At 40.7% G+C, this 22,533-nt stretch overlaps 1 protein-coding gene across 2 annotated transcripts in view; it reads right to left on the reverse strand.

Moving 5' to 3' along the window:
* chs1 (chitin synthase 1) overlaps positions 1-22,533 on the reverse strand; it is a 55,454-nt gene that overhangs the window by 31,113 nt on the left and 1,808 nt on the right. For both annotated transcript variants that reach the window (XM_088334887.1, XM_088334888.1), the window contains exons 2-16: positions 19,863-19,998; positions 19,583-19,768; positions 19,307-19,508; positions 19,058-19,218; positions 17,955-18,030; positions 17,422-17,540; positions 17,127-17,304; positions 16,961-17,057; positions 11,618-11,714; positions 10,103-10,224; positions 6,479-6,574; positions 6,231-6,395; positions 3,485-3,632; positions 1,489-1,551; positions 1,254-1,426 (exon numbers count right to left, since the gene is read on the reverse strand). In XM_088334887.1, coding sequence (XP_088191013.1) covers positions 1,254-1,426; positions 1,489-1,551; positions 3,485-3,632; positions 6,231-6,395; positions 6,479-6,574; positions 10,103-10,224; positions 11,618-11,714; positions 16,961-17,057; positions 17,127-17,304; positions 17,422-17,540; positions 17,955-18,030; positions 19,058-19,218; positions 19,307-19,508; positions 19,583-19,768; positions 19,863-19,998 — 2,019 coding nt within the window. The remainder of the gene's footprint in view (positions 1-1,253; positions 1,427-1,488; positions 1,552-3,484; positions 3,633-6,230; positions 6,396-6,478; positions 6,575-10,102; positions 10,225-11,617; positions 11,715-16,960; positions 17,058-17,126; positions 17,305-17,421; positions 17,541-17,954; positions 18,031-19,057; positions 19,219-19,306; positions 19,509-19,582; positions 19,769-19,862; positions 19,999-22,533) is intronic.

Raw genomic sequence — 22,533 nt, forward strand, 5'->3', positions numbered from 1 at the left:
CTTTGCAATCATCCAAAAGGATGGTTATGCATATCAGACCTTCTTCGCAGACTGCATAGGTGAGAGCTAGAAAGCTACCCAAATGGAGGACTGTAGGTGGATTGAAGGGCCTCATAATCTTGCAGACATATTGTACTTACCCAAGGTGCAGTTTAGGGCTGCACGATTTTGGAAATAAGCCTGACTGCGATTTTTCAGACCTGTATTGCCAATTTCGATGCAAATTTTAAATGTTGCAGACAAAGCACCAGAACGCAGGCAGAGAAAATCCTGGAGAAATAGCCTGGTGGGCCTTGCGAAACACCAGTGCTTCAGTTACCTCTCCAAAATCTGTGGAATTCTAACCTGGAAATGCTGGGCATTAGAACAAGGAGACTCCATCGAGTATCTCACACTCAACACCCTGCTGCTCCTCGGGAGAACATGCCACAAAAAATATACAAGTGAAACAATCCAGATGGCGTAAACTTGTTCTGGAAAATATGTAGTAAACGTGAAGGACCCAACTCGTTCATCTGGCCAAAATAGCACCAAGCGCAGAGAAAAATCATGGTTGGGGAGGTTGTGTGGATTGCTGAACGAAGCACTGTACAAGGTCAATTACAGTTTGGGGGAATTCAAAGGGTGTATAAAGACAAGGAAAGGCTGGTGAGGGATGCAGATGTGAAGATTTGTGATGTCCTACCTGCTTCTTAGGTAGTTGGACAACACTGAAAAAACCCTGAGCAGCTATCACCCTATCGCTGTCACCCTAGAGGACTAGTGGTCCTCATCCCTGTGGAAAAACTATAATGAATGGTATGACTTACGAAAAAAATATTGTGCACACGCTGCATTATTTGTAGTGATCTCCTTTGGTCCTGGACCAGTTGGTCTAGTGGGAGGTGTTGCACACATTAGTTAAGTGATGGTATATAGAAAGAAGCAGCGAGTGATTTTTGTCATACACAACAGTTTCTTAAGTGAAAGCAAGCATTTCAAGCAGAACTTACACTTCGGTGCTCTTTTTTTATTATCATTTTTTGCATTTGTGATATTGCCAACATCTCAACAATTTCTTTCCATAAACACGAGGAAATTTTGCCTGGAACATAACATTACATTGCAAAAACACTGAACATCTTTTGACAGAAATGAGACTTAATATACGGCGGGCAGGACTAAATAATTGAAAGGACTGGATATGGCCTGAAGGCTGTACGTTTAACATGCCTATACTAAGCCATGACAAAATCCATATGCTGAATTCTGACCTGTCTACTAGCAGAATCACAGCTTTAGGCTGGAAGTCAGTGTCGCCGTCTAAAGCCAGGATGTAAATGTTGTCATCTGTGATGAGTCTTCTTTTGTTATCATTGTCGTATTGGGGCATGTAGTATGCCTCCCCATCCATAGAGATTAAAGACTCCCTGCATAAGTATTTCCGCTACAAAACAAACGGCATTTTGTTTCTAGGCACATTATAGTTTTAAGTGATTCTGAACCTACCTGTGTCGGAGGGTTTTTGGCTAGGTAACCCTTCCAGCCAAGTAGGTAATACATATACATAATCTAAAAGACAAAAGTGTTACAAAAATTCATTTTTGACCACATGCTCCTGTGTTTTTTCTTGCCCACATGCAGATTTCAGACCGGGAGATGTCGTAGTTGTGGCCTGTTAAGTCCTTTGACACTTTTTGTGATGAGAGTTTAACAAATAAATGTGACTTGACTTGGATAAAGCAAACTATGAAACAGGAGAATTGAACATTTTGTTGGTCCCTCGCCTGTACCTTTTTTAGTAACCCCCGTTAAAATGCAGTTAGAAGTAAAAAATATGCAGCTAATTTGCCATTTAAATCAGCGTTTATGCTAAGGAGATGAGATTGTAGTGCTCCTTACAAGTTGATGGTGTTAATGCCCTGCTCAATTTCTTCCTCTTGGTCATACATTCAGAGCGTTCAAGAGGAATCACATCTCATTCTATGTTGATGGTATTATTTCATTTTTCTATCCATAGTAACGGGTCGCAGGAAGGTTAATGATGAAGGGGAAAAAAGTGGAAAACTGTTACAATACCAATATAATCTAAGATATAAATGACTACGAATTATATAAATGGTGAATGAGGGTCTGCCAGTGAGGCACTGTTGGTTAGTATAGTAAATGGTTCAAAAATGTTGTAATAATAATGCTAAGAATAAGAATGAACAGGGTCAATTACACTCCTTAATTGTAGATGGCATTAATGCCCTGCTTGACCTTTTCCACTTCCTCAAGTCTTTTCTCGGGTTTAGGAGGGACCACATCTCATTATATTGTGATTTGTTGGTTTCAATTGTTATAATTTCAGCTTTTTACCAGTATACAGACGCTCCCCTAATTACGACCATTCGACTTAACGGTAGATACGAACATTTTTTTGGGGATGTCGAAAAATACCTGGACATTGCTGTGAGTTTGATTTTGTATTTAATGCACCATTTTCCGAGTATGGGATAGTACTGTAGTGCTTCTTTCCGCCGCTACCGGCGTGTGGCGATGTGAGGTCACACAGCATCCACTCCGAAGAAGAAATCCGCTTCCTCTTCCTAGTTCGTGTGTAAACATTCTATACTGTATCTCCAGTGCGCTAAGAACGTTGACATTTTTATTGTTTAATATCTCATGCATCCATTCAATAAGTGTAAAGAAGAGGCGAGCCGTTTCATTTAAAATGAAAGTGGAATAAGAAAGCTTGATGCAGTTGAGAAAATGGTTGGATCGCTTTTTTTCAGCCACTTTTAAGAAGGAAGTCGCTTAACTCTGGAAGCTCAACTTTCAAAAGTTAAACTTAACTTAATTTGTCTTTATGAAGCATATTATTTCAGGAAATTTTTATTTCTTAGTACAAAACAATGCAGATTACTTTTACAAGCCTTAACCATACTTATGTAAACCTTAAACATACATTCCATACAAAATATAGCACTGAAATTCAACTTACGTACAATCTCGTTCGTACGTAGGGCATCGTCTGTGTTAGTCTTTATTTACGGTGTCATTAAATAATGAGCAATGTTTAGGTACATACTTTATTCATATTTTTAATTTATTTTAGTATGTGGCTATTTGTAAGCAGTTTTAAGAGATCGCTTAAAAGAGCTGTGGGCTTATATGCGATTATATATGATACTTGAAGGCGTATTGGTTTTTCTAAACATTTAGTTTTTTAAAAAAAAGGTGAATAAATCAAAATATCTCTGCTTTAAATGGCACAATCCTTCCAATGGATGAACTTTAGAAGTGGAAATGTATTTTTGATTTGGGTTGCAGCTTGCCATTACGGTGAGATAGCAGTTGAGAACGAGTGGGTTGAAGAAAATATTGACATTTGATGGGAAACGCAGTATGAATAAAATAAGTAAATATCTGATCTTATAACTGTATCTAATCCAGAGAAATAAACATTTCAATTGCAAAAACCTTTTATCACCTGTTTCAATAAAGCTTTCTTAATACATACCTGTGACCATCTTTTTTTGTTTCTGATGAGACTTTTGTCTTTGAGGTGGATGTAGAGCATGTTGCCTTCTGGCATAACAAATACAAGTCTGCCTCCATATGGTGTTTCTACAATGGACACATCATCAGGCTCTTTGTTGTTAAAGACCCTAAAAAAAGTAATTCATTTGATGAGAAACATATTTTAATACAGGGCGGTACGGCAGACGAGTGGTTAGCGTGTTCGCGGCACATTTCTGACTACATGGGTTCAAATCCAGCTACCAGCCTTCCTGTGCGGATTTTGCATGTTTTCCCCATGCATGTGTTTCCTCCAGGCACTCCGGTTTCCTCCCACATTTCAAAAACATGCATAGCAGGTTAATAGGCCCGTCCAAATTGCCCCCAGGTGTGTATGACAGAGTGAAATGTCTGTTTCTTTTGTCTTTTTTGTGAATATATGTGTTATGTTTACAAAAAATCTCTTCATCCATGATTGTCATATGTACGGTAGGCTACAGGGCAGCACGGCGGAGCAGTGGTTAGCAGTTCTGAGGTCATGAGATCGAACCTCCTGTGTGGAGTTTGCATGTTCTCCCTGTGCTTGTGTGGGTTTCCTCCGGGCACTCCGGTTTCCTCCCACATTCCAAAAACATGCATGTCAGGTTAATTGGCCGGTCCAAATATTCCCTAGGTGTGAAAGAGCGAGTGATTTGTCTGTCTCTGTGTGCCCTGTGACTAGCTGGCAGCCAGTTCAGCATGTCCCCTGCCCACTGCCCTAAGATAGCTGGGATGGGCTCCAACACCCCCACGACCTTACTCTGAAAAATCAGTGCAGATATTAGATGGATGGATGTTTTAATGCAGGGGTTTAAACTCATCTGAGGTTGTGCCAAAATGCATTTTCCATAAAAACACACCTGATGAAAAAATTCTGCTGTTCTTAAAGGGACAGTGTTTTTATATTTTTACTCTAGACGTCGCTGTAATGTGTTGTGCAACCAAAAATGAGTCCAAGGAAGACTACATACTACGGAGACTCAAAGTGAGCAAAACACACCCCTTTTGTTCCAATTTTTACACACCCTTTCTTAGTAAAAGACAACAAGAAGGGAAAAATATATTTCTAAAAGGAATAAACCATGGGAAGGAGGAAATAAGAAAAACAGGCAAAAATTGTAATAAAACAAAGTATGGGAAAAGTAAGGAAAGGGAAAATGGAGAAAAAGTAAAGGAATTAAAGAGGAAAAAGACCCCCAAAATGCAATGTTATTTACATTTTTTATTGTTTTTTTGAGTTACAATTTTTGTCTTATTTCCTTATTTTCTTCTATTTTCTGTTTACCGCCTAGTTTTTTTCGTTTTGTTGAGTTATACCTTTTGTCTTATTTACTTTTTTTTCCTTTTTCCTTTTTCCTTTTCTCTTTTTTCTTTTCTTATCCCTACTTTTCAAAAGCAATAAGATGCGTTTTGATTACCTTTTTCGTCTTTTACTGTCGTGCTTTAGGGTTCATTTTCCGTGGCACTTCAGAAAACATAAACATAAATTCATTGATAAATAAAAGTTAAAACCATCCATCCATTATCATCACTGCTCATCTTCACTAGGCTTGCATGGGGTGTTTGAGTCCAATTTAGTTATCTTAGAGCAGTGGCCAGGGGATACCCTGAACTGGTGGCCATCCAAGGGCACACCAAGACAGACAACTCACTCACATCTTAGAACAATTTGGACCGGACATGCATGTTTTTTGATTGTGGGAGGAAACTGAAGTGCCTGGAGGAAACCCACCCCACGCAAGCAGGGAGACTGGTGGCTGGGTTTGAACCCATGACTTCATAATTGAGCCGTAGACGCGCTAACTACTCAGCTGCCGTGCCGCCAAACATTAAAACAAATGTATAAAACCTAATTAAATGAGAGGACAGAATTCAAATGATAGCGTAAAATTGACTTAAAAACAAAATTCATATAATTAACTAAGATAAATTAAGTAAAAATGAATATTAAAATATTTTAGCATGTATTTTTAAGACCAATAAATAATTAATTATATTTATTTATTTTTCTACTTAGTAATTACCTCATTTTTTACATATTGTTGGTGTCATTTAAAAAAAAAAATAGCTCCAAAATCCCGGCGTCGCCCGGCCGACTGAAGATTGGATTGGGCTGCTTGGAATGGTTGGTGGTTGGGTACTGAAGTACCCAAGTAGGCTATGGGAGGGGTTTAGAGACCCCACAAAAGTAGACCACACGAAAGCAGAGGTTTATCGATTTTATTGGTATTTATTGGATGGGGCCTAGACACGAAAACTAGCTGGAGACACTGGCAGAGGCTTATCGTACAACTGTGTACACCTTATGAAAACCTCCTTCGTTGTTGTGAGCCTATAATCACATACACCCACAAACACAAAAATGAATTTATATTTATAAGTTATTTAGATTGGTTGAATGCAGTGTTGTTTCTTTCATGTTTGAAAATATTTCCAAAATTATGATTTAATAGGAGTGTTTTTTCATCCACCCCAAAAAACGATTTTTTTTTTTTCACATGACAGTGACCTTATGTTTCTATTTTATAATTTTTTCCAAGTATTTTTAATCTACATGACATTTTTGGTCCTCCACAGGTTTCATGCTCAGGTGATATCAAGAAAGTCGCTGCAAAATCGAATACAGTACTCCATTTTAAAGCTATTAATCAACAATAAATCATTCGGTTTCCCAAACCAGAATACTTGCATCAAAGAAAAATCCTCACCTGTAAACCTCGATGACAACTTGAGTCAAATCATTAACGTAAGAATTAACAAGCCTCTTCCCTGTTTCATTATCAGTCATGAATCCGTCGTCCACGTAAATGTGACACTCAAAGTTAAAGCAGTCTTTGTGCTCCCTATTCGGATCACCTCGGTAACGGTCCAACCTTACGGCAGAAAATAATCATCTCAACCACCACAGGAGACAAAAAAATAGACAATTTCACCGAACTTTTTCTACAATACAAACCTGAACATTGAGGTCAGAATCTTAAGCATTTCGTCATAGGTTTCATGCCACATGGTGGCGCACAGATAGATGACACAGTCTTCGATATCTTCTTGGCTGTGGGAAAGACACGAAAACTGTTGAGTATTTCAGATCAAATCGCTTTTTCAACCAGTGGTGGGCATTCAGGGCATACAAGGCTTTCGCTGCTGGCCTAAAAAATATCTGAATCATGTGATGCTTATTCTACTTTATCTACAAATACATTCTAAATAATTCCAAAGTGAGTGTCAACTTCCTTTTATTGATATTCCCTTGGTTGAGCTGCTTCCAGATTTGTGCTTTCATATTCAAGCATTTAACCAATAATACTTCCGCCATTACTTGTTGCCAGAGTCAGTTAGCTGTCTGGAGGCCATCACAACGACTTCTGAGGCCTCTGGGGTATAAAATCAGTGTTCGACAAAGCTTTTGATAATTCAATAATTATAATTCGAGTTGGTGGTAAAGGGCCTGCTAGAGCCTTCTTATTATGCCTATAAGGAAGCATCAGTTAGGGGGTGGTAATGTACCAAAGGGATTGTGGCGACCTCGATTAAACTTGAGACGAGCTGCACAAGCAAATATATTGTTATATTGATTTAATGCGTTTTTTTTGTCAACTTACAACAGCTGAAAGAGAATTAAGAAATTGATTTGGTCGCAGATTAACTGTCAAGGGCATTTTCAGACACTTTTCGAGAAAAGATAAGGGACCCCAAGTTGCGAAAATGCGCGGCACATTGAGCCTGTCTTTTGTAACAAATTCTAAGTTAAACAAGACTATAAACATTGACATATTTTTAAATTTCTGTGTCTTCAGAAGTTACTTTAACAAAAAATCATCCATCATTGACGTGAAAATTTTATGCCCGTCTGTCATTTTTACGGGGAGGAAATCAGGCCATAAGCAGTGCATCCTCAGACACTTGGAGAGAGGGCAGAGAGACAAAGAAGAGCAATGATGTGCCGATAATAAAAGAGTCAGGAAGAGAGAGGCCCTGCCCGATCCAAACATGGCTGAGAAGAAGGCTTAATTTATAGTATCCCCTTGTAATCAGTTTTATTCTGTGTTCCAAAAACAACCATTTTGTGAACTATTGCCAATGTCCTGCTAAACAAACCCATGAATTGTGAAAGCTTGCTATAACACCATTCACTTTTCACTTATTTTGCTACTTCACTGATTTGCCTAATGCGTTGTGTTCTGCTATTTGATTGACTTAACATTCTTTCTGTTTTTTCTCTACCCGCGTGTAAATAACATTTTGGTTTAATATGTACACATATGTAAAATGGCTTGCCAAATTACATACTTAAAAATTCTCTTTTAATTTCTCAAAAACTCATAATATCAACAAAACTGTAATGTATTGCTTTCTGGTCTCCCTATGTCTAGCATCAAAGGTTTGGAGCTTGTTCAGAATGTGGCAGCTAGACTCTTGACTAAGACAAAAAAGTTTGAGCATATTACTCCTTTATGAGCTAACTTGCACTGGCTCCCATTCCACTTAGGATGTGACTTTAAGCTTCTCTTACTAACACACAAATGCTTGCATGGACCCTCTTATCTCTCTGATTTGGTTTCCCCCTATGTTCCTGCATGGGACATTCGCTCAGAAAATGGCGGTCACTTGTGACTCCAAGTGCCAATAAGAATTCTGCAGGCTTATGAGCATTCTCCATCCGGGCCCCTATGCTATGGAATGCTCTGCAACCTCAGTGGAAGTTTTAAAATCTAAATCTAAGACCCAATTCTATTCAATAGCTTATGTTTGATGTCCACCTCATTCTTTTCTTTTCCTGTCTTTTTCCGACTGCCTGGCTGGTGGTGATACGAGGGAGAAGGACAATTTTAAATTAATCGGTGGACCAGCAGCTGATCTGAAGCATTTCAACGCCTACATCGACCAGCTGGCAGAGATGGGAAGCTGCGTCGTTGCTGTTATGGACTTTTTAGATTGTTTTACAGGCTTGAGGCGGCGTTGCTGTCATACACTCCCTGGACGAATTTAAAAATATTACCAATTTTTTTCTTTTATTGATCTTCATTATGTTTTTGTGTAAGGCGGATTACCACTTGTGGCCCCTTCTCAAGGTTTCTTATTTTAATTGTGCTGAGGTTTTGACTTTTTCCTTGCCCGCCTGTTAAGATGGTTTGTCACCTTTTATACATCTTGTTATTGAGGGCTATACAAATAAATGTGACTTGACCTAAGTTGACTTCATGTATTTTGCATATCACAAGTACTCTTCGAAACTAAATGCCTGCTATAAAATAAGGTTAACTAAGCTGTATACATTTGTATACATGTATTTTTGTTATTCCTTTAAAACAAAATACTCTGATTACCCAAATAAAATGTAATGTTTGCAAGAAAAATAGAAAACCAAACCCTCCCCGCACAAAACAGTAAACTTTTAGCCTAAAAATACCCTACACAGGCAATGTTCCCTCTAATTTTCCACGGGTCTGAGCGTTCACACAAATTCGGTGAGTAGCACTTGAAACAACACTGAGCAACCATAATCCCCATAATAAGTGTGGCAATATAATTAATTATCAAACATGTCCAAAACTTGACATCAAGTTACATTTTGCTGAGTTTCCGGCAATGCAAAATTATTTTTCTCTTTTGAATTAATTGACTCATGTACTATTGCAAAGGTTGTACGACCTACAAACGTTGTTTGTTCTTACAATTCTTTCACAAGAAATCCATTTCTCTTTATTTCCTAATATATTTTGTCACATAATATTAACATTTTTGGGGGCTTATTTAGTCGGTTGTAAGATACAGAACTGTATTTAATCACATTTCTTAGTGGAAGTACAATGTTGGCAACAAGATTCACTTGATATAATTGGAATTATTTGAATGCAACACAAACTTTTTCTTCTTTATTCTGTGTTTTTTTCTACTTTATTTTAAATTCCTTTAAAAAAAATCTCATTTTTTCCGAGCTGTTACTTTTTTCTTTTTGTTCTCTATTTACTTTTTTCCTACATTTCTTTCTTTTCCTTCCTTTTTCTCTTCCTTTTGTTTGTTTTTTTCTCAGCTTTTCACAACTTTTAGATTTTGGTATTTTTTTCTTTTTGTTCTATTCCCCCCTTCAAGTCATTTTGTGCATAATTTTACATAATATTTGGTCATGTTGGGATTAAAGAAGCAAAAACAACCCGAAGAGCCGTTTAGGACCCGAAAGAGCCGGTTCCCTTTAGTGAGCCGAGACGAACGGTTCCCCGACAAACTCTACCAACTTTACTCAACTTCGTTCTCCTTCGACTCGACTTCAAAATAATAAGGACACAACGTCAGGGGAACCCGTGTATTTTTACCTCTATGCACTGTAACTTTAACTTGAGTCGCTTCTTAATTAGTGATTTTGAGCCCTCATTTTTGTGCGCTGGCTAGATTTTCTTGTGCGCTGAGAATGTGCGAGCAGTGCGCACGTGCGCAGCTTAGAGGGAACACTGTACACAGGCAAAATAATTTTGTGTAATTTTCTTTCACAAACCAACTAACAGAACCCTTAAGACATTTAGTTTTACGTGCAGTGTTGATTACATGTGTTATTAAATCTGTGCACCAAAATGTAACTCACTTTTCTTGATTTCTAGCCCGAAACACTTTCATCTTGGTGTTGAGTAACAAAGATAGGTTGATAAAAGCAGATTCATAGAGACGTCGGACGAAGAGCTGAGAGGTTCGCTCAATACGCTGGACCTAAGAGAAAGCAAAACAAACATTTTTGCCACAATGTTTTCTTTTTTGCCATATTTAATTTTTTAAAGGTGGGATGCCCTAGTTTGAGATTCAGAAAGTTATCGGTGTTACGGCCACGAAAAGCATTACGCTAAAGCAGGGGTTGGGAATCTAAGACTTTCAAGCCATATATTTTCATTAGTACATATGGCTCAGAGACGAAATTGTGCTCATACAAATCTCATCTATAGCACTCCAATTCTAACAAAGGCGAAGTCGAGTCAAATGTGCGCATAGTTGACGTAACGATATTATACGCGTGGTCGTGGCTTTGTTTTATTCCAGGAAAAATGGTGAATGTAAGAAAAGGAGTGTTTCAAATACAGTCTAAATGCAAACCTTAACTCCAAAAAAAGAAAGGAAATAGAAGAGAAAGTTTATTCAAAAATAATTTCACACACTTACACGTTCAACAAAAGGATCTGCAATGGGGATTTCAGCCAGAAGATGGCGTCAGCAAGTAGAATTTTTTTGAATTTACATACACTACATTTAACAATTTAGAAAAGCTGAATGTTACAATACCAACTGTTTGATTTAGAGGAACACTGTTTAGTATTTGACTGCTAGACGTCGGTCTAGTTGGTAGCGCAAGCAAAAACAAGTGCTACAAAGCGCAATGAAGATTACAAACTATGCAGTTTTTTAGTGACCAAACTGCACAATTATTTTCTTTGTTTTGTTGAGCCGAGCATTTCACAAGGTTTTGAAGGGTACCCTAAGCGGCAAGATGGCGGACAATCATGTCAGCTCTTCCAAGATGAGCTTAATATTATGTAAAGTAAATACAAATTTATCGACCCACCATTACCATATTTAAAAAAAGCATGTATTTTGCTCATTTTTCATATCTGTCTTGTTTTTGTAAATGAATGTTTTATTTTTTGTAATATTAAGAGGTGTTAAATAATACTCAATGTCCCTTATAGCCGTACTCTAGCATTAGGATTGATTAGTTTATGGAAACAGCTGTTTCCATAGTGTAGTGTTTATCACACTTGTCTAACATGTGATAGGTCCCTGGTTCGAAACGAGGTGGAAACATATACTGGATTTCATTTGAGTGATATGGACCCTATCAATTATCAATTATTTGACCGTAATAGGTTACTTATTACTTTGGTATGTGAGGTTTACTGTGATATTTTCACTTTTAAACAATGTTTATAGTATTTAATCATGCAACAAGTACTATGCAAGCAATATTAAAAGTAAACTAAAACAAAGCATTTTGTATAAAACTGAACGAACCACTTTTAAAATTAAATTGCCATTAACAAAATTCAAAAAAAGAAAACTAAATAAACCCATAAGTGAATTATGATTTAATTTTTTTAATATAATTAATACTTACCTTTGTCTTCCATACGTAGTAGGTGCATGTGACCAATCCTGACCACATGCATATTCCCTCAAGTGCCAGCATAGAAAATGGCCATTGCAAGTAATAACTGTCAATCAGATAGCATTATTAAGAAGCACATTTGAACATTGTTCAGGGTTCTTACAGCTTTTTTCAAGGACTTTCAAAGCCAATTTTCAATTTCTTCAGTACCATTAAATGAAACAATCAGTGTGATTCATGTATTTTTTAGAGTTACAAATATATCTGTGATATACTTATGCAATTTTATCAGGACATGAGTTTTAGATCTTGAGTAAATGGCGAATATACTTGTGGATCCAAAAAATACATGAATAAAGTGTAAATATTTTTTAGACAGACCTCTCCCAATATAGGTGTTGGATTAAAATTACATTATAATGTAAAGAAAAATAGTATTTGAACACCCTGCTATTTTCCTATTTCTCCCACTTCGAAATCATGGAAGGGTTTGAAATTGTCCTTGAAGGGGCATGTCCACTGTGAGAGGGATAAACAAAAAAGTAATACACTAAAACGTCATGATCTGAAATCATGCATGGCGTGAAAGGTTCCACTGCTTAAACCAGTACACGTAAAGGCCGTTTTAAGTTTGTATATAACCATTTGGATGATAAAAAAGAGTCATGGGAGAAGTTTTGTGATCAAATGAGACTAAAATTGAACTTTTTGGTCATAATTCCACTAAGCATGTTTGGAGGAAGAACAATGAATAGTACAGTCTTAAGAACACCATCCCTTCTGTGAAGCATGGGGCTGGTAGCATCATGCTTTGGGGGTGTTTTTCTGCACATGGGACAGGAAGAGTGCACTGCATAAAGAGAGGATGACTAAGGCTGTGTATTGTGAGATTTTGGGGAACACCCTCCTTCACTCAGTCATAGCATTAAAGATGGGCCGTGGCTGGATCTTCCAACACGACAACGACCCAGGGAACACAGCCAAGGAAACTTAGAAGTGGCTCCGTAAGAAGCATATCAAAGTTCTAGCATGGCCCAGCCAGTCTCCAAACCTGAACCCAATCGAAAATCTTTGGAGCGAGCTCAAACTCCGTGTTTCTAAGTGACAGCCCAGAAACCTGACTGATCTAGAGAAGATCTGTGTGGAGGAGTGGACCAAGATCCCTCCTGCAGTGTGTGCAAACCTGGTGAAAGACTAAAGAAACGTCTGACCTCTGTAATAGCAAACAATGGCTACTGTACCAAATATTAACATTCAATTTGTCAGTTGTTCAAATACTTAATTGCAGCTATATCACACAAAAAAATGTTAAACAATCATGCATTGTGATTTTTGGATTTTTCTTTTTACTTTATCTCTTTCACAGTGGACATGCACCTACGATAAAAATTTCAGACCCCTCCATCCATCCATCCATCCATTGTCTTCCGCTTATCCGAGGTCGGGTCGCGGGGGCAGCAGCGTTAAAAGGGAAGCCCAGACGTCCCTATCCCCAGCCACCTCCTCCAGCTCATCCGACGGGACCCCGAGGCGTTCCCAAGCCAGCCGAAAGACATAGTCTCTCCAACGTGTCCTGGGCCGCCCCCGGGGCCTCCTGCTGGTGGGACATGCCCGGAACACCTCCCGATGGAGGCGTCCAGGAGGCATCCTTGTTAGATGCCCGAGCCACCTCAACTGGCTCCTCTCAACGCGGAGGAGCAGTGGCTCTACATCGAGTCCCTCCCGGATGACTGAGCTTCTCACCTTATCTCTAAGGGAGAACCCAGCCACCCTGCCACTTGTATCCGGGATCGAGTTCTTTCAGTCATGACCCAAAGTTCATGACCATAGGTGAGGGTAGGAACGTAGATCGACCGGTAGATCGAGAGCTTTGCCTTTCGGCTCAGCTCCCTCTTCACCACGACAGACCGGTACAGGGTGCGAATGACGGCAGACGCTGCACCGACCCGTCTGTCGATCTGCCGTTCCATCCTACCCTCACTCGTGAACAAGACCCCAAGATACTTGAACTCCTCCACTTGGGGCAAGACCTCCTCCCCGACCCGGAGGGAGCATACCACCCTTTTCCGACTGAGAACCATGGCCTCGGACTTGGAGGTGCTGATCACACTCGGCTGCGAATCGCTCCAGCGAGAGCTGAAGATCACGGCTTGAGGAAGCCAACAGCACCACGTCATCTGCAAAAAGCAGTGACGCAATGCTGAGGCCCCCAAACCGGACTCCATCCCCGCCAAGGCTGCGCCTAGAAATTCTGTCCATAAAAGTTATGAACAGAATCGGTGACAAAGGGCAGCCCTGGCGGAGCCCAACCCTCACCGGGAACGAATCCGACTTACTGCCGGCAATGCGGACCAGACTCTGGCACCGGGCATACAGGGACCGCACAGCCCGGATAAGACTGTGCGGTACCCCATACTCCCGAAGCACCCCCCACAGGTCCTCCCGAGGAACACGGTCGAATGCCTTCTCCAAGTCCACAAAACACATGTAGACCGGACAGGCAAACTCCCATGCACCCTCAAGGACCCTGAAGAGTGTATAGAGCTGGTCCAGTGTTCCACGGCCAGGACGAAAACCACACTGTTCCTCCTGAATCCGAGATTCGACTTCCTGGCGGACCCTCCTCTCCAGTACCCCTGAATAGACCTTACCAGGGAGGCTGAGAAGTGTGATTCCCCTGTAGTTGGAACACACTCTCCGGTCCCCCTTCTTAAAGACGGGAACCACCACCCCAGTCTGCCAGTCCAGAGGCACTGTCCCCGATGTCCACGCGATGTTGCAGAGGCGCGTCAACCATGACACGCCCACAACATCCAGAGCCTTAATGAAGTCCGGGCGGATCTCATCGACCCCCGGGGCCCTGCCACCGAGGAGTTTTTTGACAACCTCGGTGACTTCAACCCCAGTGATACGAGAGCCCAACCCAGAGTCCTCAGGCTCTGCTTCCCCAGAGGAAGACGTGCCGGTAGGATTGAGGAGGTCTTCGAAGTACTCCGCCCACCGATTCACAACGTCCCGGGTCGAGGTCAGCAGCGCCCCATCGGCACTATACACAGTGTCGATGGCACACCGCTTCCCCCCTCTAAGACGTCGGATGGTGGACCAGAATTTCCTCGAAGCCGTTCGGAAGTCGGCTTCCATGGCCTCGCCAAACTCCTCCCATGCCCGAGTTTTTGCCTCGGCAACCGCCAAAGCCGCATTCCGCTTGGCCAGCCGATACCTGCCAGCTGCTTCCAGAGTCCCACAGGCCAGGAAGGCCCGATAAGACTCCTTCTTCAGCTTGACGGCATCCCTCACCGCCGGTGACCACCAACGGGTCTGAGGGTTGCCGCCGCGGCAGGCACCGACTACCTTACGGCCACAGCTCCGATCAGCCGCCTCGACAATGGAGGCGCGGAACATGGTCCACTCGGACTCAATGTCCCCCGCCTCCCTCGGGACATGGGCGAAGTTCTGCCGGAGGTGCGAATCGAAACTTCTTCTGACAGGAGATTCTGCCAGCCGTTCCCAACAGACCCTCACAACACGCTTGGGTCTGCCGGGTCGGGCCGGCATCTTCCCCCACCATCGAAGCCAACTCACCACCAGGTGGTGATCAGTTGACAATTCCGCCCCTCTCTTCACCCGAGTGTCCAGAACATGCGGCCACAGGTCCGACGAAACGATGACAAAGTCGATCATCGAACTACGGCCTAGGGTGTCCTGGTGCCAAGTGCACATATGGACACCCTTATGTCTGAACATGGTGTTCATTATGGACAGACCATGACGAGCACAGAAGTCCAATAACGAAACACCACTCGGGTTCAGGTCAGGGGGGCCGTTCTTCCCAATCACGCCCCTCCAGGTCTCACTGTCATTGCCCACGTGAGCGTTGAAGTCTCCCAGCAGTACGAGGGAGTCCCCAGGGGGCGCGCTCTCAAGCACACCCTCTAAGGACCCCAAGAAGGGTGGGTACTCCGAACTGCTATTTGGTGCATAAGCACAAACAACAGTCAGGACCCGTCCCCCCACCCGAAGGCGGAGGGAGGCTACCCTCTCGTCTACCGGGGTGAACCCCAACCTACAGGCGCCGAGCCGTGGAGCAATTAATATGCCCACACCGGCTCTGCGCCTCTCACCACGGGCAACTCCAGAGTGGAAGAGAGTCCAACCCCTCTCGAGAGGACTGGTACCAGAGCCCAAGCCGTGCGTAGAGGTGAGTCCGACTATATCTAGTCGGAATTTCTCAACCTCACGCACCAACTCGGGCTCCTTCCCTGCCAGAGAGGTAACATTCCATGTCCCAAAAGCCAGTTACTGTAGCCGGGGATCGTCGCGCCAAGGACCCCTCCCTTGGCTGCTACCCGGCTCTCTGCGCACCCGACCCCTTTGGCCCCTCCTACAGGTGGTGAGCCCATGGGAAGAGGGTCCCACGTCGTCCCTTCGGGCTGTGCCCGGCCGGCCCCCGTGGGTAAGGGTCCGGCCACCAGGCGCTCGCCAGCGGACCCCACCTCCAGGCCTGGCTCCAGAAGGGGGCCCCGGTAACCCGCGTCCGGGCGAGGGAAATCGAGGACCAAAGTTTTTTCTCATCATTAGGGGTCTTCTGATCTGCGTTTTGTCTGGCCACTCACCTAGGACCTGTTTGCCATGGGTGACCCTACCAGGGGCTTAAAGCCCCCAACAACATAGCTCCTAGGATCATTGGGACACACAAACTCCTCCACCACGATAAGGTAGCAGATCAAGGAGAAGACCCCTCCATGATTTCTTAGTTGGAGAAATAACTAAATATCAGGGTGTTCAAATACTTATTTTCTTCACTGTATATATCTTACATTTTCCGTTGCAGGATTCTTTTCCCTATTACAATTTACCACTGGGAAATGCTACCTTAATTTTTTGTACTGTCTATAATCAACACCTAATCCTTGTAGTATTACACATTTGATAGTGCTCTAGTTAGGTTTATTATGCACCTGTTCTCTTGGGCGTCACCCTTAAGGTTGATAGCGCTTCATGGGATAATGCAATACAAACTAATGCTAACTGTCATTAAGAGAGAAGAAGAAATGCAATGGATAAGCGAAGCTACAAGAGAGCAGTTTCGGTGTCATTTTAAAGCAGTCTTGTTGAGAAGCATGGCAACAATTTCATGCACTTCATACAAAATTCAAACACTTTTTACCCCATAAATACATAACATTCAATTCAAGCATTTTTCATGACTGCCATTTCAAGCTTGAAGTGTTACAGCCTCTACCAAGCTTATCCATGGTGCCACTCCAGAAAAGTCGTGGCTTTTCAGGTTTTAAAGTCCACCTTAAATATATTGTAATCCGTCATAACAACACAACATTATTGTACATGTACCTGTTAAGTGTTGTCTGGCAGATGCTCCTAGTCATTTCCAGGAAGACCACACGGGTTGTATTCTTATAGCTCAAGGAGGCCAAACTTTCACAAAACTCTGAAATGGCATAAAAAACATTCTTTGAAGGTTTTTAGAAAAAAAACAAGGACTTTTTTAATGACCAACCTGTTATGCTACCATGTTTTGCTCCCTCGAGTTCTTCAGCTTGTGTCATGAAAAGTACAAGTCCCAATAGGAGCACTGCAGGTCCTGTGCTACATAGTGGCATAGCAAAGCTCATCCTGACTGCATGGATCTTACAAGCCACAACCCCAAACCAGTGGCAGGCCGCTGAGCAGAAGGTCTTGGAAACAAGAGAAAGCAAAAAGTTCGAAACAAAAGGCATACGCTTTTTTGGAGGGCATTGTTTGTCCTTGGTCACACTGATTTTTAACCAACAGTTTGAGTAACTTCCACCCACCTGTAAGAAAAACAGCACCAGCCCTATTTGTAGCAGTTCCCAGTCATCACCTTTTAAATCAAAATCTGACCATGTGATGGATTCCCGAATGAGGACATTGTAGACCATGTATACAACTCCTACAAATCAAAACAATGAGTGTTTTTTCATGGAATGCAATACTCTAACTACAGTATTCCTTGATGTATGTTATACAGAGGTTCTTGGATTTTGATTCTTTTTTTTTGTTTTTTTATCTCATCCAATTAAATTGAAACATCCTTTTTCCTAACTAATATTTCTACACTGCCTTGTAAAAGTATTCCAGGAAAGGGACTTTTTTTAGTTCAATGTTTTGCGCCACAGCGTGTACCAGCCCTGTAATGCGTACGCCAATTTTTACTTAGTCGACACAGCTATCTACAACTAAAACAATAACTGGATACTGTCTCTGCAGCAAATTGCAGCATTGTAATGGACTAACGACCGGTTGGTCAGAATTGAAAAAGGATGTCAACTGTACATATTTACATTCAGTGCATGCAGTTGTTTACCTATGACTATTATCCTCAAAAGACTGCTGATGACAAACGCAAAGTCTCTGAAACCATCCAGTTCCATTAGAGTATCCTAGAGAAAGGCACAACAATGTAATGCAATTACAAAGATCCAAAACAAATTTAAGACATGTCATGGATTAATCTGAGATCAAAATGTAAGGATTAACCGTTAAAGACAGACATTTTTTTTTATAAATACACAGACAAATAAAGACATTGATGAAAATTTAAATGTGTTGCTGACATCTGTATTTACCCTTAGACCAGGTGCACTTTTGTCTCCCGTTATTAAAAATATCAGTTCTATAAAATGAAATTTGAAGTGAAATAATGATATTAGACATTTTCCTTTTCACGGAGTGTATAAAAAGCCCAAGTGAATATTTTTTGTAATATTATTCGCGTTTGTATCCTTTGGTTTGAAACAGGGCTCCTAAACTTGCTCCCCGCAGGCCAAATGAGGTCCCCTGGACAATAGATTTCAGGCCCCTGCCTTAATATAAAACTTTAATGTAAGTGCAGCCTATGCGGGTTATGGAATACATTTATTTCTATTTGAGATATTTATTTTAATTGAGATAGGATTAAAATTTATGATTGAAACATGTATAATGCACAATGAAATTAAAATGAAGATAATGATAGAGTAATGTACAGTAAGATAGAATACCACAATATTTTCTAATGTTTTTTTAATCTTATTTTGTGAAGAAAATATTTAAAAAAATGAGAACAGTGGAATATTTTTATCAGAGCTTTTCCTGTGAAAAAGCCTGATTTGGCCCAACCTCAACCAGAACTTAAATCCCGCAGCCGCCAAATTATTTGAATCAAAGACCCCTGGTTGGAAAGGTGAATTTAAGGATGGTAGGAAGTCAGTTTTTCACAGTTCCAACCTTAAAGTGTTCAAAAAAGGTAAACCGATATGGCTGATTCTTTTCTTTTTTTTTTTTTTTGATTGTTTCGGTTGACGCAGTTTTTTGTAGTGTTAAAATGGCAAGTCCCAATTTTGTTGTTGTCATGTGTCACTCAGTTCTCATAGAGATTCTAACCTCAAGCTGATTGAAAAGGAATTTCACTATTCTATATAACTTTACCTGAATACAATTAGAAGCTTGAACTGAATTCTCCCACCAGCAAAAAGAGACAAGAAATGAGGCAAATATTCCAATTCCAACATAGATGAAGCAGTCTACACTCTGGTTATCCACATACGACGATACACGGACGTAGTAGTCAATCCCGAGGAGGCAATATCCTATTGAGAGAGAAAAATGTAATCTAAGGTCAAATGTTTTGTTACCCAGAGAACAAACTAACAAATTATAAATGCTAAGTGCAATTACCAGCGCATGTTAGAATGAGAGAGCAGATCGGAAAAATAATTTTCCAAGATTCTGTTTGTAACTGAAAGGCTATCTGAAGAAGTGCTGGAACAATACAAACACCTCCGCTGATAAATAGATTTGTCAGAATGTCAAATTGAGGCATGACCACAAGTACTAAAATTGAGGTACCAAGTGACACCATGCACTCTATGGCACAGATCTGCGAAAGAAAACCACGTTGTTACGTTCAGTTCATTATTTGTCGTAAAATTACATCAATAGATCTTCACATACAAAGGACATTGTCTTCAGATTTGGCTGTACGAAGCTCTTGAAGGCGCACCGCCACAGCGATTTGATCAACACCAAGACATTTGGGCTAACAAGGCAGAACATCAACATCAGCATGTAGAACTGCTTTTCCCTTGCGTTGCGCAGGGATTTTGGACTGGATAACGCAGACAGCATCAGAAGAGAGCCCTGATTGGTCAGAGGAAAAGGTTAAAACTTATTATTTTCACCCATGGATTAAAATGAAATACAGTAGATCTACAGCTGTCTTTTTAGAACATACCTTAGAAATAATGGCACTGGTCAAAACGGCCAAACCCACGATGACAGCCACCAGGTACTGGGCCAATTGGAAACATCTTCGCTTACGTTCTTTCTCAGCTCCTATTGGTCGAAGTTGGAATGGATCCCATCTTTCCCTGAATCACATCAAACTGGTTATCTCGAGTTACATTCAATCAAAATTATGCTTACTGTAGTTTAATGGTCATAGAAACTGCTTAAGTGGCATTTAATATTTGTTGGAGCAAGAATGTTTGTTTACCTATATCTAAAATGTTAACGATGTATGGAAATGTTTCAGTGAACACATCTAAAATGATTCAGCATGACTTTGTGAATGACTGTCTGTTTTATTTCTGAGCTCCGCTTTTTTGTTCAAAATGGAAAATTACATTATTCAGTAAACCCAAGGGGCTATTTGATATGCTTTGCCACTAAATATATACCAGTATGTGGGTAGTCTTCGGCACTGATGCAAAGTAGACTGTAGCACTTTTAGTAATATGTAATGGACAGATGTGTAAAAGCAGTGTCTGAAATAACACCTGCCCGGATGTCCGGGGCGTGCATCTTTTACTTCGGCTGTACAACTTACAAAACGTCTCCGCCCGGGTGGCCGACAACTTTTTCAAGAAAAAAAACAACTTTTGTTCAAATCAAACGTTAGCTTTATTCCGATTTTTAAATCTTCCTTCGGTTTGGAAATTTCGGTTCGTTTAGCAATTTGCATACTCGGCAGCTGATCAAAAGCCTGCATCGAATAACTTTGTGCTTCCGGACTTTCCCGAGTGTTATAAGGTCGTGCATCTGCATATAATTTTCCAAAGTACACACGAAAAATGGATAAGTGGTTAAGAATCAAGCCAAAACCTCATCCCCAGAAGAAAGATTCAAAAGAAGCAACATTTATGACGCTACAAAACGTAAACGTACATTTAAAGCATTTGGAAAGAGGAATTCACGTGGCTTGTAGCAGACAACACAAAGCAAACATTGCATGAATGAAGATGAGTAAATACAGGTATATACTGATAGCAGATGGAAAACAGCGATGTCATATACATGCAATGAATATGATAGGTAGATTTATAATAAATTTAATTTTAATGTGATGTTCTTTCATATATTCTGATTATCAATCCTTAATACTTTGCAACAATTGTTTTTTTTGCCCGATTAGTCGTTTTATTGTGTTTCAAGTGGTGAAAAATGGGGCAGGCAACTTTATGGCTGGGCAGGCAACTTTTCAGAGTTGTCTGCACTAGTGTACGGTAACTTTTGGTGACGAGTTTCAGACACTGGTAAATGAATTATATAGTGCATATACTGTTCTTTAATAATTATATCTAAAAAATTATACATTTATCATGAAATGTTAAAGGTGTGACACTTAAAGTTACTGTATTCCAGGCCTGCACCAAACGACTGATAATTAAATTTATTTCATCTATTAAATGGACTAAATAAAATTGAGTTAAATGTTTGGCCCATGATGTGCCATTTAATAACCAAACATATTTATAATTATTTTTCAAAACAAAAGCAAGTTGACCAGCGTTGGGCTGAAACTTCCTATTTTCAAAACAAAGATTTTCAATAAAACCCGCAAAATTTACATTTTGTTTGAACACTACCATTTCGTGTTAAGATAAGCGGTAGTGAGGAATGACTAAAAATTATATCCACAAATGGTATGAGCAGTGCTAACAATATTGGGGAAAACAAAGTCATCTATGAAAGAGTGACCAGTGATGTTATTAATTGTCATCATAAACAAAATGTTTGTATTCAAAACAAAAGTATTTGGTCCACATATCATGAAAAATCAGCTACTATTGAAAGGTGAATTATTTGCACATGGAAGAATACAAACTAAAAGTGACCAAAAATTAATTTTCTTCTCTCTGTTTTGTTCAGTCTTTTACGATTTTTTAGCAGCAAGACGGACGTCAATTATGTCAGCTCCCTCTAGGCGAGGCTCATGTCATGTAAAATAAATCTAAATTTTTCAAAACACGAGTATTTTTAAGAATGCTCGATTATCTGGATAGTTCATTTGTTTTTGCTTATTATTTAAATAAATATCCATTATCTGCACTGCTTATCCTCAGTAGAGTCACGGGGGTGCTAAAGTCCATCCAAGCCATTTTCGGGCAGTGGGCAGGGGACACCATGGACTGGTTGCCAGCCGGTTGCAGGGCACACAGAGACGGACAACTCACTTGCTCATTCACACCTAGGGATATTTTGGACCAGCCAATTAACCTGACACGAATGTTTTTGGGAGGAAGCCGGAGTGCCCGGAGGAAACTCAGGCAAGCACGGGGAGAAAACTCCACACAGGAAGGTTTGATCTAATGACCTCAGAACTGTGCCGTGGACGCGCTAGCAACACATCTGCCGTGCTGCCCTTTTTTTCACACTTACCCATTCACACCCACATACCGATAGCAGCAACTACCTGCTTATCAGTGGCATTAGGGAGGTCACTTTGACATATAACATGGAGGAGCCAGGAATCAAACTTGCGACCTCTTGATCCCAAGACAAGCGCTTTACCTCCTGCCGCCCCAAATCAATATTGTATTTTTAAATGAATTCTTTTTTTCTTGACAAGTTGATATTTAGAGCGTATGGATAATTTCCTAGTTAGACAAACTATTACTCTTTTA

Source organism: Urocampus carinirostris, chromosome 4 (assembly GCF_059441175.1).
Source record: "Urocampus carinirostris isolate Australia breed hairy pipefish chromosome 4, RoL_Ucar_1.0, whole genome shotgun sequence".
Lineage (NCBI taxonomy): Eukaryota > Metazoa > Chordata > Actinopteri > Syngnathiformes > Syngnathidae > Urocampus > Urocampus carinirostris.